The sequence below is a fragment of the Populus trichocarpa genome, chromosome 12 (assembly GCF_000002775.5).
Source record: "Populus trichocarpa isolate Nisqually-1 chromosome 12, P.trichocarpa_v4.1, whole genome shotgun sequence".
Classification (NCBI taxonomy): Eukaryota; Viridiplantae; Streptophyta; class Magnoliopsida; order Malpighiales; family Salicaceae; genus Populus; species Populus trichocarpa.
The window spans coordinates 12,237,215-12,252,362 of NC_037296.2; the positions used below are offsets into that span (position 1 = coordinate 12,237,215).

At 31.4% G+C, this 15,148-nt stretch overlaps 1 protein-coding gene, 1 long non-coding RNA gene and 1 other non-coding gene across 4 annotated transcripts; 1 reads left to right on the forward strand and 2 right to left on the reverse strand.

The window, feature by feature from the left end:
• Positions 1-138: 138 nt before the first annotated feature.
• On the reverse strand, positions 139-4,104 carry LOC7454562 (protein NUCLEAR FUSION DEFECTIVE 4). The gene is made up of 3 exons (XM_002318699.4): positions 3,534-4,104; positions 1,165-2,099; positions 139-1,049 (listed from the first exon to the last, which is right to left on the reverse strand). The coding sequence occupies exons 1-3, from the start codon at positions 3,873-3,875 to the stop codon at positions 551-553; spliced, it is 1,776 nt and encodes a 591-aa protein (XP_002318735.1). The 5' UTR covers positions 3,876-4,104; the 3' UTR covers positions 139-550.
• Positions 4,105-13,637: 9,533 nt separating this feature from the next.
• LOC112323619 (uncharacterized) lies at positions 13,638-14,671 on the reverse strand. 2 transcript variants are annotated; one of them, XR_002977068.2, is made up of 3 exons: positions 14,480-14,671; positions 14,270-14,362; positions 13,638-14,178 (listed from the first exon to the last, which is right to left on the reverse strand). It is a non-coding gene; the product is annotated as an uncharacterized LOC112323619 (long non-coding RNA). The 2 variants fall into 2 exon arrangements; XR_002977069.2 differs by having other exon boundaries at positions 14,261-14,362.
• A 103-nt stretch (positions 14,672-14,774) lies between these two features.
• Positions 14,775-14,856, forward strand: TRNAS-UGA (transfer RNA serine (anticodon UGA)). The gene has a single exon. It is a non-coding gene; the product is annotated as a tRNA-Ser (tRNA).
• The last annotated feature ends 292 nt before the right edge of the window (positions 14,857-15,148 follow it).

Here is a 15,148-nt window from a genome sequence, read left to right on the forward strand (position 1 = left end):
CTGCAGGCCTAAAGCAAAAGGCATCTTTCTAGTTTCAGAAGACAAAAAATCAGACGATCTGTAGATTTCATCAGAATCACCTGTATAGTTCCACAGCTACATGCCATTGAAAATTAATACCAGAAAGAAACTCGAACATAAAAGAAGAGGAATAGATGGAATATATTTATCAAGTAAGAATTCTGTTTTGATTTCAACAAGCATATAATTAATCACCTAACTTACAAAATGAATACAAAGCATGATGCTGCCTGCAGATTAATGAAATATCCTGCAGATCCTGGAAGAAACTGGTTGGACGAATCAACCACTCATAAAATATGTCCAAAAAAAGCAAGGAGTTTAATCATGTTCAGAATAATTCAACGAAGACATGTATTTGGGATAATTCAAACAAAGACTTTACTGTGTGCGGCTCCACGCTTTCTGGTGTAACAATGGTGATAGATTCATGTTCTGCCTTTCTTTGCTCAGCAGGTTCCCTGGCATACAAGTAGTGGTGAAAACCATATGCTAATGAAAAGCGCTTTATAGTTGTTTCTCTTGCAACTCAAACAAGAGTATTTCCATAGAGCTGAGCATACACACTCTTAGTCCGACGAACCACAATCAAACTCAGGATCACTGCAATAATGCAAAGACCTGACATGATCCCACAAGTGAGAGAATAACATTCGAGGCCGACACAAGTAAGCGATTTCTCCTCCTCAAGATGTGTAGCAGGCAATGATCCAGAATTTAGCTGTTGGAGGCCAGCTTGTTTCCTTGCAAAGTGGTCATATATACCACTGGCAATGACACCAGAGAATATAAGAGAACCAGCAGGGCTTGAAAGTGTAAGAAAATTATACAGTGCACCAAAACTCTTTAAGCCAAAAAGCTCAGAGGCAGAGGCAGGAACAATTGCCCAATGGGCACCATAACCAAGCCCTATAAAAATGCTTAAAACATAAATTTCTCCAGGCCAGCCCATAGCATAGTAGAAGAGAGCAACTGCCATGACAACCTGAACCACAGCCATGGCCACTGGCCTTGGGTAGGCATATTTTCTGGAAAAACAGCAAGGACGGAAAAATAGGATTAGGAATATGAGAGGAATTAGTTTAAAGAAAATTACTGAATTTGTGATTTTGAATAGTTCTATCAGGTGAAACTACTTTTCACCTAATGATAGCTTCTGAGAAGTAACCACCACCAACACGGCCAAGAAAGTTCCAAATGCTAATCATAGAAACAAAGATACTTGTATCATTATACCCCAGAGATTGACAAATCTGTCCCAGATTATCAATAACCGTCAAACCCGAACCAGAAGCCAGTACAAGGGAGAAAAACATGAGCAAAAAATCTGCCTTTCTTAATGCCTGCATTAATGTGAAATCCTCTCCTCGGCGTGGACCTTTTCTTCTCTTGATCCTCACTGCTCCTTCCGCAGCTGCTTGAAAAAGTTTAGCTTGCAAATGAGCAATTCGTCTATGTCTTTCTGTTGGTTGAAGTAAGTCCATTTCTGAAGGCTTCTCATCTTCCATCTCACTTAGAATGAAACTTCCACCTATTTGCAGCTCAGATTTACTGGACTCTTGTTTATCTGTCTCAGGAAGAAGGTTCTCCTCCACTGGATGTCTTGGTTCCGAGTAGAAAGCCAATAGAACAGGAATTGTGATAGGAAGCAATACAAGAATGATCAGAACAGCAACAAGTACTGTGAGCAAAGTTTGATTCAGATTAACTAGATCCTCGACTATCAAGACTCCCAATAAATAAGCTGCTAGAACGAGGCAAACACTGTAGGTAAATAAGAAGCTTGAATTATCAGATGACCTAGCTTGTCTGTGACCTCTTACAGGTCTCACAACGAACATTATAGCAATTACAACCATGGATGGCCCAACTGCAATCATGAAAATCAGCGATGCTTCATTAGGGGAATTGATCATAGCATAAATCTGAGTCAGAATTGCACCACTCAACCCGGCAAATCCCTTCAGTATCCCAACAACAGGTCCCCGGTTTTTGGGGAAGTTCTGCACACATGATACTAGAGCTACTGTATTGAAGTAAGTCTCACCATTTGTCCCCACAAATATAGCAACACAGAGCTGCAGAGAAGAGTTTTGTTAATATTTATGAGCATGTGATAATTAACAAAATTGCAAATCTATTCTCAAATAAAATTAAATGAAAAAAAAAACCACATTAACTCAACATTTCAGATTTATGATGTCCGTATGTGATTCATAATCAAAGGGTACTTCCTAGCTGCGAAAAAGACATAATGCTATGTCCTGACTATCTTCAGCATACATCTAACTTCTCCTCAGGGAGGTAAAAACAGAAGAATTCAGAGAAGAATTCACACCAGCAGATCTGTTCATCAAGTGCTTCCTTTCTTTTCTCAATGAAAAATGAGGAACCTCTCTTGGTCATTGTAGGGAAAAACATTGAAAGAGAAAATGGCTGGCTTATTCTGTCAATTTAATTGCAAACTAAAATCACTTTGAAACTTCAAGAATACTCAAGAATACTCAGGCGTAGAGTAAAATCACTAAAATCCCTCTACTTTGGTGTTTTCCACTACTTTTTAGAGTGCAGCTTGTCAGGGCAAAACCAAGCTTGGAGTATAAGTTGCACAGTAAAATACACAATCAGATCACCATACATGACCTCCAAGTTTAAAGCACAAACAATTTGATTCTTACTTGAGTTTATATCACGAAAAATGACAAGAAGTCAAAAGGTAGATAAGAAATTTGAAGGGGAGGCAAAACTGAGTCGTGAAAGTGTAACAAACAAATAATACTAGAAAAATCCCAACCTTGTTATGGTTCTGATAGGAGATGATAGAATTTAGATCAACTGGGTTCTGATAGGAAATGATAGCATTTAGATCAACTGGCAAAACTATGACCTAAATCTGAATTCGGGCGAGACAACTTTTTTGGATTGGAATGGGACCCAGTTGAAAAAGAGGGATGTGTATCTCTTGAAATCCCATCTGAGTAAGATCTCGATTTCATTTCTTTTTAACCTTTTACCCATAAACCAAATTGACAATCAAACGGACTCGAAGCTTTGAACTGTGAGACGTGGTTGACATTTCTATAATGCTATAGAATTGATCCAATAAACCAGCAGTTCTGCAGATATTCTGACTAATTCATGGAGATATATCATATATCTCTATTGAAGGCACAAACAGTAAGCTTAATATTGTAGGCTTGTAGCTAGATCATCAACATCACCATCACCATCACCATCATCACTGTGAACCTAACAAAAATCAAGATCGTCCAAAATCCCAAGAGAGAGAGAGCACACTTTTCTCAAAAGCCAAAAGGGATCAACACTGCACAATCAAAATCTAACCACAGGCAGCCAATTCAGACATCCAATAATCAGATTTTTAAGAAACTCTAGACTCAAAATACAGACAATCGTATGAAAAATTCAAATGATGGAAAGATTTTCTATTTATATATTAAGTACATATTCAGAACACAAATTAAGTGATAGAAACAAATGATTGAACTCACCACCCAGAGAGGCAAAGCAGGCACTTTCTGCGCAACAATAAGCCAAACCAAGCCATACCCGACAAAGTTTTGCACAACTCCAATAAGACTAATAGCCCAAATAGGAAAAATCTCACATAAACTGCCAGGCACAAATCCAATACTATCACCCAGGTCCTTAGCCACACCAAGTATAGCCACCTGCCTCTGGTTGTACCCCATGGTGCTCTTGATCACTGGTGATATACTCCCAAACAAGTATCCAATCCCAGCACATGACTGAATCCACATTGCACACACAAAAACCAGCCATCTGTCATTAAAAAAGGCCTTGAATCTGTCATGCAAACGTTGCTTCGTCATCCCCAAAAGAGGAGGATTAACAAGGCTTGTCAATGGTAAAAAGAATGATCTTGAAGGTATTGGTTATGAGATAAGTAGTGGTTGATTCTTAATCTTGAAAAGACATTAACTTTGTGTGTATAAGATCAGTAGTGGCTGTATAACTTGGACAATTACTTTCCTATTTTTTTTGTTTGCTTGGACATGGAAGCAAGTGGAAAAGGATGCTCTAAACTTCAAGATATAAATACAGAGGCGTGTGGGAATGACTTCCTGGTCATAAAAATATCACCATTTTTTTTAAAACAAAAAATCATTAAAATATATGTGAACACTTTGATGTAAACATTCACCAGCTATTTTAACAGTGTTACGCCGCGCAAGTTAGATATTTTTTTATATAAAAACTATATATATATTGATTTTTTCAAAATATTTTTATATATAAAAAATTATATAAATTAAAATCTTATGTATACGTATAATGAAATAAATTAAAAATTATATATATTAATAAAAATAGAAAAAATCATTAATAATAACTAAAATTAAAATTAAAAAAATCAAGAGACATATATAAATTAAGATATATAATCTTGAAAAATAGGATATTTATCTAGTTATACTTGCTGATTTTATTTATTAAAATTATTTTTTTATTTAATCAAGCGAAAATAGAAATAGACTCATACATTAAATTGAATGAATAAAAAAAATATAAAGCTGCACATATTAAAAATATTATATAAAAATAAATATTTTAATATTAAAAAATAAAGTTCATCTATATAAAATATTGAAAACAATTATAGATAAATAAGAATAATTTTTTCAAAAACTAAATACACACAACACTATTAAAAACAAATTTCTATCCAAAAAAAATTAAATAAGAAGAAAAAAATTCATAAAGAAGAGATATTAATTGAATTGAAACATAAATTTAAAAATTATTTAAAAAATATATTAATTAAAAAAATCAATATTAAAAAAAAAACCTCAGATGTTGTGGCTTAACTAGTCAAACATGTACTCTAGATTATGGATTCAATCAAGTTCAATAATTTTTTTAAAAAAAATTATATTTAATTATAAAAAAATTTTTATAAAAAATAACTTGAATGATGATTTTTTTTTTTATTCTCTTCTCTTTCTAATCGGGGAATAAAAAATACTATTCTCTCTCATTTCTCTCGTATTTGCATTAAGTGCCAAAACAGGGACTGACTAAGAAATAAATGTGACATTGGCTATAAGTAGGGCAACAGATCTATGCCTACTTCGTGGATTTTTTTAATCCATTTGATAAGAAATAAATCTATGCCTGCTTCGTATTTGCATTGACCATTTCTCTGGTATTTTGTTTGTTTGTTGTGTTTTAGTATGTTCCAATTACACCTTGAGAACACAGACATATAGATAGGCGAATGAATATAGTTCGATAGGGCTTATGTTTTTTCACTCTTATAATTTAAGCTGAGGAGCAATGTGATATTTAATCAAATATAAAAAATAATACTAAAATAAAATACACGATAATACTAAAATAAAAAAAAATTAAACCTGAAATCTAAAGGCTTTTTGGTCTTTTCACGATGATTTTTTTTAATTATAAAGTTAACTAAGAGGCACTTTGGTATTTGCCTAAATAAAACAAAAAAAAACTTGCGCATGTGGCGCACTTGGAGGCGTGTGGGGGGTGCCTATGCTCTTCGAGTGGATCATGCGACTCTTCTCGGCTTCTAAAAATGCCATTTCACCATGTCATTTGAAGCTTTGTTGCGTCATATTCCTGATTATATTGCGCGTGTATCCCGTGGTAGTTTGATTTGTCATTGGCGGACCTTTCCTTTTCCCTCTTGTTTTCTCTCTTTTTCTCTGAAAATTACAACTTAACCAACTTAGTTGCTAGTATTTCAACTTCAGTCCTTGTTCTTTTGATTTTTAATTTTTGGTATTGGCTTTTTTGTAGAAGTTTTATTTATTTTCAATTTTATCATTCTTAATATTATATTCTCCAATTTGATCCTCATTCGTTGGATTTCTAATTTTTCTTGCCTTGACCCTTTTGTAAATGTTTTATTAGTTTTTAATATCATTCTTCAATTAAAATTGACGGTATTATATTTTTCAATTTGGTCCTTATTGTTTTGATTTTTATTTTTTTCTTGGCTTTTTTGTAAAAGTTATTATTCTTTTCAATTTTGCCGTTCAACCAAAACATTGTTTTTATTTTTATGTCAATTTTGACCCTCATTCCTTTTATTTATTTTTTTGTCCTTTTACTAAATTAGTTTTTCTTTTCAATTTCACAATTCAATCAAATATAAAATTTCTTTTGTATTTTAATTTTAATTCTCATTATTTTAATTTATGTTTAAATTATTTTGTAAAATTAAAATTCTTTTTGCAATTTCATCTTTCAATTTTTTTATTGATTAGGAATTGGACTTCATAATTTGTTCAGATTGGGTATTTCACGTCTAATGATCTAGAACACAGGTTTAAAAGGTTAACAAGGGTTTTTTTAAATGATTTATAATTCTTTTTATTTTTTTATCGAATTATTCTAATTTCATGATCTGAATCGTGAGTTTAGCAAAATATCTCAGGCTGACTCAACCATGATTACCTTGATTATAGATTTGTCATGATTGGTTTTTTATGTCTTTTTTATATCTATGGCTTTTTTTTATATAAATATAAAATACTTTTTAAATGAAAAATTATACGACACGTGCAAGGCAGGTGCGGGTGACGTCCACACCATTGGTCAGCATGTGACGCATCCTATGATGGTCTAATAGTGGCTTTATGGTGTCATTCAATTTCTCTTGTTGACCCCTCCATTCAGGATGGAGCGTGTAGCCAAAAACCTCTAGTTTGGAATTGACATACTTTTTTCTTTCTTTTTGTCTTCTTTTATTTCTACCCCTCGATTTCTATGTCAGGCCCTGTATTTTTTCAAAGCATGCCTTCAATTTATTTTTCATTCAAACTTGTTCCTTATTCTTTTCATTACTGTTTGTTTGTTTTGAAATAGTTCATGGAATTGTAATATTTGTTTTTCAATTTCATCCCTTTTCAAATTTTTTTCTATCATATTTGGCATGCATTCTTTTTATTGCTATTTTTTATCACTGTTTTTTTCAATTTCATCCTACATTATTTTATTTCATTTAATTTTTGTACTAGATTTGATCCTCACTCTTTTGATTGCTATTTATTTTATTTTTAATTTAGAATGATTGAGAATTTTTCTTCGTGATTTTTTAGGCTTGCTTTCTACAAGGTAACCTGGTCTTATGATCAGGTCACAGATTTCAAATATTAGCTTGTTTTGACTTTGATTCTTTTTTTTAATTAATGTTTTTTTTTTAATTTTATCATTCCAATAGAGTTATCATATTCTCATATCCCCGGTCCCGGGTTAGTCAAGCTAACCCGGGTTAACTTGGATTTTGTTTTTAATTTTTTTTCACCTTTTATTATTTAATTTGCTTAAGTGTTGACCTCCATTTTTTTATTCAATTTTTTTATATAGGGTTATCCCGACTTTACAACCAGGTCACGAATTTGTCAAGTCTCTTTTTTTAAAACAAAAATTGGTTTTTATTTTCAATTCGTCATTGAGCGTTTAATTTGTTGGTAATTGAGCTTCTGATTTTTCTTACCTCTTTATAAGGTTATCATGTTCTCATTAAATTTTTTCTTTGTTAATAAATGAAATCTTTGTGACATTTTAAGAATATTTTAAAGGATGTATTTTTATTATATTGACAAGCATTTATTTTTTCTGAATAGCCATTGTCGCCATTTTTTAGGTTTATTTTAATTATTGTTAGTTTTTTTTTATAATTATGTTATTAGATTAATCGAGTTTATTGAATTTATTTGAATCAATATGGCATAGTTTACAAGTTTTTTTTGTTTTTTTAAAAATATTTTTATTTTTTTAATATCATTTTTATGATAGAAAAAACTTGGTTCGCCCCGGCATAGCATGAACAATGAACCACTTGCTAGGAAAATAACAAAACAGAGGATTTTACTAAACTTTCCTTTTGGCTCTTTTTTTTTTATTTTTTTTTATTGTTATTATAGTTGTTGTTTTTGTTTCCTTTCAAATACGGGGAAAAAAGAAATCAAAATTCAAAGTCTTAAACGTTTGTTACAGTCATCAGCCACCCACCAGTATTAAATTTGGAGGTTTTGAAATTGTATTTCAAAAGTCAAAATAATTATCTTGCTGCTAGTTATATACTACAAGTCTACAACTACACAACAAGAAAATTATACGGACGACAAGAATATTATAATAAGCGGTACGCCGTCTCAAAACACCTCCTTTCATGATTGGAGGGCGGCGAGCGGTGACGTCATGAGTGGACCAGATGGAGGAGGACGTGTGTTTATAAATAAAGCGTGATCCAGATACTTGGGAAACCTTTTTTTATTGTAATAGGAAGTTGAGCCAATAATTTGTTTTTTGGCAGCTACCGACAGGAAACATCATCTTAGATAAATTAATTTGGATTGTTTTATCAAGGAAAAGAATCATGCTGTATGTTCTTTTTTTTTTTTTTTTTTAAAGAATGATACTGTATGATCGTGTTTTGAAAAGATAGCTATCACTAGAAATTATAGAAATTAGAGGTGATTAATTTTTATTCAGTTTGATTTTTATTAAAAAAAGCAATCAAATTAATTTTTTTTTTAAAAAACCAAAATCGATTCAAACCGATTAGTTTCAGTTTAGTTTGGTTTGGTTTTTTAGAATAAAAACCGGTTCAAACCGGTTTGACTTGATTTTTTCGGTTTCAAACTTATAAAACTGAAACCAAACAGAACCGGTTGGTTTTTTCAAAATTCTAATCGGTTTAATCGGTTTTTTCAGTTTTTTTTTGTTTAATCAGTTTTTCAGTTTTTTTTTTACTCATCCATGCGAGGAATGTATTGTTGTTGTGAGAATTTAATGTTTTTTCTTTTCTTTTCTTTAATCGCTTTCCTATGCATTCTCGTTTGATTAAATAAAATATTAGTTTTAAAAAATAAAGTTACTATATAAAATTGAGTATGATTAAGTAAGAAATTGATTTTTATAAACAAAGTTATTATACACAACTAGAGACATGGTTTGTAGTGCAAGATCGAATATATTTATTTACTTTCTCTTGATTTTTTTAATTTAATCTTTAGCTATTTTTAGAAATTTTATTTTATTTTTTTATTGACATAAATAATTTTTGATTTATTTAATGAAATGTATACATAAGTTTTTCGGTTTAGTATTAAAAATTTTATATTAAAAAGCATGTTAAAAAAACATGTATATTTATTCTTTTTGTAAAAACATTATCTGGTTTGTATAGCTAGTTATTTCACTAAAAATAATAGATCAAATAATAATTACTAGAAAAAAATAATGTAAGAGGATAACTAGATCCACGTATACCTTTCCAATGTCTTTGAGAACTCAGGTGTAGGTCCTGCACCTCTCGTCAATTCTGTGTGAAAACGACGACACAGCAGGATTAATTATCTGCATTAAGTTGTGTGGAACCAATCACTTCAATACAGATATTTAGTTCTGTGATATTTTTGAATTCTAAAACAGAATAGATAAAAAAGAAATGGCTTGAGTTTGAGTCCGTCCTGTTCATTAATTCCAAGTGTATGGCACGTCGGATAAAGATGGACGAAACAAGATAATATTTTTATTAAGTTGTTTAGTTAATTTTTAGATAATAAAAAAATTAACTTTTATCATGTATAAAGCTTTTCTAGTGAAGAAATTTTAATCTTACTCGATAAAAAAAGATAAATTTATCTGATTTTTTACCCATAAAAAAATAAAAAAATATAAGAATTTGATAACTAAAAGAGGTGGCATGTGTTGTTAGAGCAATGATCTATAAAGCAAAGAAAAATAAAACATCATAAATCGAGCATTTCATGCTTATTTTCAAGCAATTAATTTAATTTAATTAAAAGATAAAACTTCTTTTAAAAAAGCTAGATTCAACAAAGGTCAAAAAATAAATTATGAGTTAACTCTTGTTAATTTCAAAATCACAAAGAAATCTATAGAAGGCAAAAAAACAAAAATAACAAAATGTTGGTGGATGAAACCCAAAACAGTTGAACTTAAGAAAAAAAAAAGAAAATACCAAGCAAGCCTGGATGAACTTTGTAAACTCGTGTTAATCTCTCAAACCTGTAACCCGTTAAACTGTAGACCCATGCTAAACTAAGAAGCTCAACACCCATAAAATTAAATGTTGGAGGATGAAATAAATAAATTTGATTTAATTAAAAAAATTCCTTTTAAAGAAGCTAAATTTAACAAACATTAAAAAACAAAACTCGAGGCAACCCTTGTTATTTAAAAAAGAAAGATAAATCCCATAGAAAATGAATAAAAAGAATGTTGGAGGCTGAAGTGGCAAAAAAAAAAAAAAGCTTAAAAAAAAGAGAAAAAAACCAAGCAAGTCCGAGAGAATTTTGTAAAACCAGATTAAACTCTCAAACCCACAATCCATTAAATTCTCAATCTCAACTCAACACCTGAAAAATTAAATGTTAAAGGAAGAAATAAATTAATCCAATTTAATTTAAAAACAAAATTCTTTTAGAAAAACTAAATTTAACAAAGATAAAAAAAAAATAGAGGCAACCCATGTTATTTTCAAAATGATAAAAAAATCCTATAGAAGTGAATAAAAAATAGCAAAATGCTGGAGGATGGAAAAAAAATTTTAAAAGGAAAAAATCAAGGAAATCCGTGTCAATTTCATAAACCAGAGTTAATTTCTTAAACCATTAAATTCTAGACTTGGATTCAACTAAGAAAATGAACACCCGACTCATTAATTGTTGGAGGATGAAATAATCATAAAAAAACCATTCTAAAAAAATCTTGCAAGGTAAAAAAAATACAATAAAAAAAAGATTAGATTTGATAGGGAAAAAATTGTAAAATGATAAAATTACAAAAACAAATTGCAAAAACTATCTAAAATAAAACAAATAGTAATAAAAAGAATGAGAGCCAAATCTGACAAATAAAAATATCTATTGGGGATGAAATTAAAAAAAAAATCCTTAAATTAATAAATTATTGTAAATACAAAAAATTGCACTTAAGAGAACAATAATGAAATTGAAAGAAATCCTTAATTTCATAAATTATTCTAAATAAAAAATTACAATAAAAAAAATAAGGATGAAATTTTAAAGATAACAAATTTCAGGGGTTTATTTTAATTTTTTGAAGGCCAACATGAAAATCAAGTAGAAGAAAGGAAAAAAAAAGAAAAAAAACAAAACTCCACACGTGCCAAATCGACCACCATTATGCTACACACACTGCTTGCTTATTCATGGTAAGGATGTTGAGATATTTTCGCCGCTGCCCTAGAAGCAAGGTTTTAACGACCGGACGGAGACGCACATGCTATTTGAAACTTGTGAACATTGTTCACGTGTCTCCAACTTTATTATTTTTTTTTTAATTTACAAAATTATTTTATTACCATTAATGTCATTCAATAACTATTAAATAACCAAAGATAAAAGAACCCTTTAAGTAATAAGGCAAAGCTTTTTAAATTTCAAGGTTAATGATATAATTTAACTGTTGTAAAATTGAAACCAAAGATAAAAAGTTCATTGATCAACGTTTAATGTTTTTTTTTAATAAAGAGCAATAAAATAATTATATTGTATAATAAAAAAAAACCATTTAACCTCGTTTTTTTTTTCTTGTAATGATTAATGAATCCTATAAAAATAACATTCCTCCTCCTAAAACAAAGCCTACTAATTTTGCCACCCAAAGGTAAAATAGTAGTTTCATGCACAGTGAAACAATCTCTTTTAAATTTTGTTATAATAATTGTTCTTGAAAAAGACCATAGAGGAGTTTCTTGCAGAAAGGGAGGTTGACAGTAAAGGAAAAGGACAGGCTTGGTGTGGTTGAGATCGATTAAAACATGGGCAGCTCAGATCAATTTGGAGCCTTGGCTTTCACATGCCAGCTGATGGAGGGCATCCCTTTGTCCTCTTAGACAACAACTTCATCTCAAGGACAAACAAGAAGCCGTCCACTTTAGTTTGAAATGCACTATTTTATCCTCCTCATTTCTGCTGATTTTTTTTTTGAATGATAATGCACTAGAAATTTATGAGATTTTAGGTCAAGACTTAAGATTTGGTGACAGCATTTTACGTATATAGCTTGTTCATTCAAGCCTCACTATCATTTTAATGAGAAAAATCAAACTAAAGGTGACAGTGACAATCGACCCACCTTGCAGAAAGGAAGAAACGTCTAGCTTCCGAATCAAAGAAGATACATCATGTGACAGTGAAGCTTTTGCTTCTGATGGTGACCCAGTTGAGCTACAGTTCCACCTTGATCGTATTCAAACATATTAATTAAACCAATTTAGTGATTAATCAAGTCTAGCCATTCATTTCCTACCTGATTGAACTTTGAAGTGATGCATCAAAATAAAATATGGAACCAAACCTACAGGGAAGTCAGAAATTATGAAGCAAGTTAATACTCCAATGGAACACAAGCAGCAGCAAACTCTTCGTTGAGCCAACCCATTATTAGAAACACAAACTTTAGCCACCATTCGGTATTGCAGGAACTTCTGTTTTTTTGTTCAATCACAAAGAAAAAACTAAAAAATTATTTAATTAATCAAATAATTTCTGTTTTTTGCATTGTTTCCACGGATAATTGTGCTTCAGGCTTTAATTTTGTAGAAATTAAAATAACTTGCTTTTTATTCATAAATACTTGCTTTTCATTAATTTTAGATATTAAATTCCATCTTAAATGTTTTTTTAAACCGTGACTATTATCACAACACAAAACACCCGTAGAACACTCGTGTTATGCAATACAAGGCTGTCATGAAAACCCACTCAGGGTCAAACACAATATCTGTGTAATTCACACATGAAAATGGACATGCTTTACGAGAATTCAAGCAAGAAATGAACTTCTCCAAGTTTGGAGTTAAATCCCATCCATTGTGACTGAACTTTAGTTGTCATGTGTTCTTTCTAGCAAGAAATGACCTCACCATTTACATATCCATTCTACACAAGTTATCTTACCTCCATTCTGCGTAGTGGCTTGTAATTGCAAGTGTATTCCAAATGATTTTTCAGCTTTTGCTTCACATCATCCACTTTTTTCTTTCACCTGGGAAGTGTAAGTCTAATTTCCAATCAATGCTAAACAGAGGTTCTTTTGATTTAACACTCGACAGCGGCGGCAGGGCTGTTTTCTCTTCTTCTTTTCCCCCTTTCAGCTAGAAACGTGCAGGCAAGATGTGTGCATGTTCTGAACCTCTGATATGTCATCTTAGATATCTTTCCTATTCACCTGGTCATCTTATCTAACATCTAATTTAAATTGTCAACTTCAGAAGGCATTTTTTATCGGGACCATCAAAAATCAACGCGATTCAGCATTTACATTTGTAAATGTTGGTCCGAAATGTTATCCATCATGATTTAAGATAGTCTATATGATCATAACACAGAATCTCCATAAAAATTCTTAAAATCAAGTGCTTAAACAAGTCTAAAAAATAGTTGATGAATTCGAATTCTTCTGCTGTTCTATTAAAGAACAATCAGACAGGACCAGTGAATACCAGATAAGATTTTCCACTGATATCCTTGAGAACATCCACTAACTGATGAAGCTAACTCAAAACAAGGACTAAATTTAATCATCTTGTTGGCCAGGCAATATAATATAAATCTAATCCATGGAATAAAAACTTCGAACATACCAGCCTAATTCGTCCAAGATTTTCTACACTCTTTCTTCCTGTCCTTCTGAATCCCCCAAGGCTGTTGTGAAAGGGTATACATAGGTTACTTTTGTAGCCATAGATCTATTAGCAACTACATCTCCTTCTACCAAAAACTAAAGCACATCGCGGTCAAACCCTCAATCAACCTCAGCTTGTAAATATTGGCTTGAAAGACCAAAGAAATTACTTGTATAAATTAAAATGAGCATCAATCAATGTACCTATTCTCACATTCACATTCACATTCACATCTAATTTTCATAATGAAGTATATTAAAGGCCTAAACTTGTTTTTGTATGTCTCGTATCCTCTTCTTTCTCCTAGTGTAAAGCAATCGTTCATGGTGTTCAAAGTCTTTCAAATTTTGTTACATAATTACTATGGTTGCACATATATGGTGTTGATTGCCATTTGGGGTATCTTCAATGACTTGAATCTTGGCATTTTTCTACATTTTCAGGATTGCTTCCTGCAACTTCTGCACAAAATTAACAACCAAAGCAAGTATAAACTACACTGAAGCGGTACATTTAGCCACAATGCAGAGAATTCTTTAAAACCTGGATTACATTCTCTGGAATCCTCCATGGGAATGCAAATGATGAAGATTGCGGATTTGTTGAACACAACCTGGGTTTGTAGACGGGCAAGGCCTGATTCTCCTGCAAGAACAGAACATTGCACGAAGTCAAAACAACAAAGACATACAAACCAAACACATCTAGCACTATAAAGTAGGGGAGATAAAGAGAGAGAAAAATGAAATTTCATTAAAATACCCATTTTATAGTCCAATCTGCAGGTTCTTGCATTGAGAAAATGGGTTGTGGGAAAGAGAAGGGGAGGCTGAGAGTTAAGAGAAGCGATAGCCAAGGAGGAAAATGGAGAGTTTAAGGTTACAGCTCTAAGGAGAGGAGATTGGTGAAGAGAATGGGTTTTGGAGTAAGATTTTGAGAAGTAAAGTCTGTGATTTTGGAGGTTGAGGGATGCGGAAGGAGGACATGGTCAAGCAATGGCATTTTCCATGTTAAGTATTATTATTTAGTTTATTGAACGAAGAATTAACCAACAAGCGTCGATATGTCCGAGTGGTTAAGGAGACAGACTTGAAATCTGTTGGGCTTCGCCCGCGCAGGTTCGAACCCTGCTGTCGACGTTTTTCCGATTTTCTTTCGTCATTGTTCATTCCCTTTTTTTATTTTTTTTAGTAAATTTTATTTTGACACCCACACAATCTCTTCAATATTTCACATCGATCCCTATTTCTTTTATTTTCTCAATATCAGATCAGGAGTTCAAAATATTTTCATATAATTCCAAATTCATTAAATGATACAATTGTATATTTTTCCTTTTTATTCTTAAGAATGTTTGTGGAATATTATGTTTATCATCCAATTTGATAATTGGATAATAAAGATATTTCATAATTACTAAAAAAAGTAAAA

Bases quoted from the DNA above. Each gene is read 5' to 3' on its own strand.
- LOC7454562 (XM_002318699.4), bottom strand. From the start codon at position 3,875: ATGACGAAGCAACGTTTGCATGACAGATTCAAGGCCTTTTTTAATGAC. The intron at 2,100-3,533 runs GTGAGTTCAATC...TCTTCTCTGCAG, and splicing joins CTGCTTTGCCTCTCTGGGTG to CTCTGTGTTGCTATATTTGT. The intron at 1,050-1,164 runs GTGAAAAGTAGT...CTGTTTTTCCAG, and splicing joins TTCTCAGAAGCTATCATTAG to AAAATATGCCTACCCAAGGC.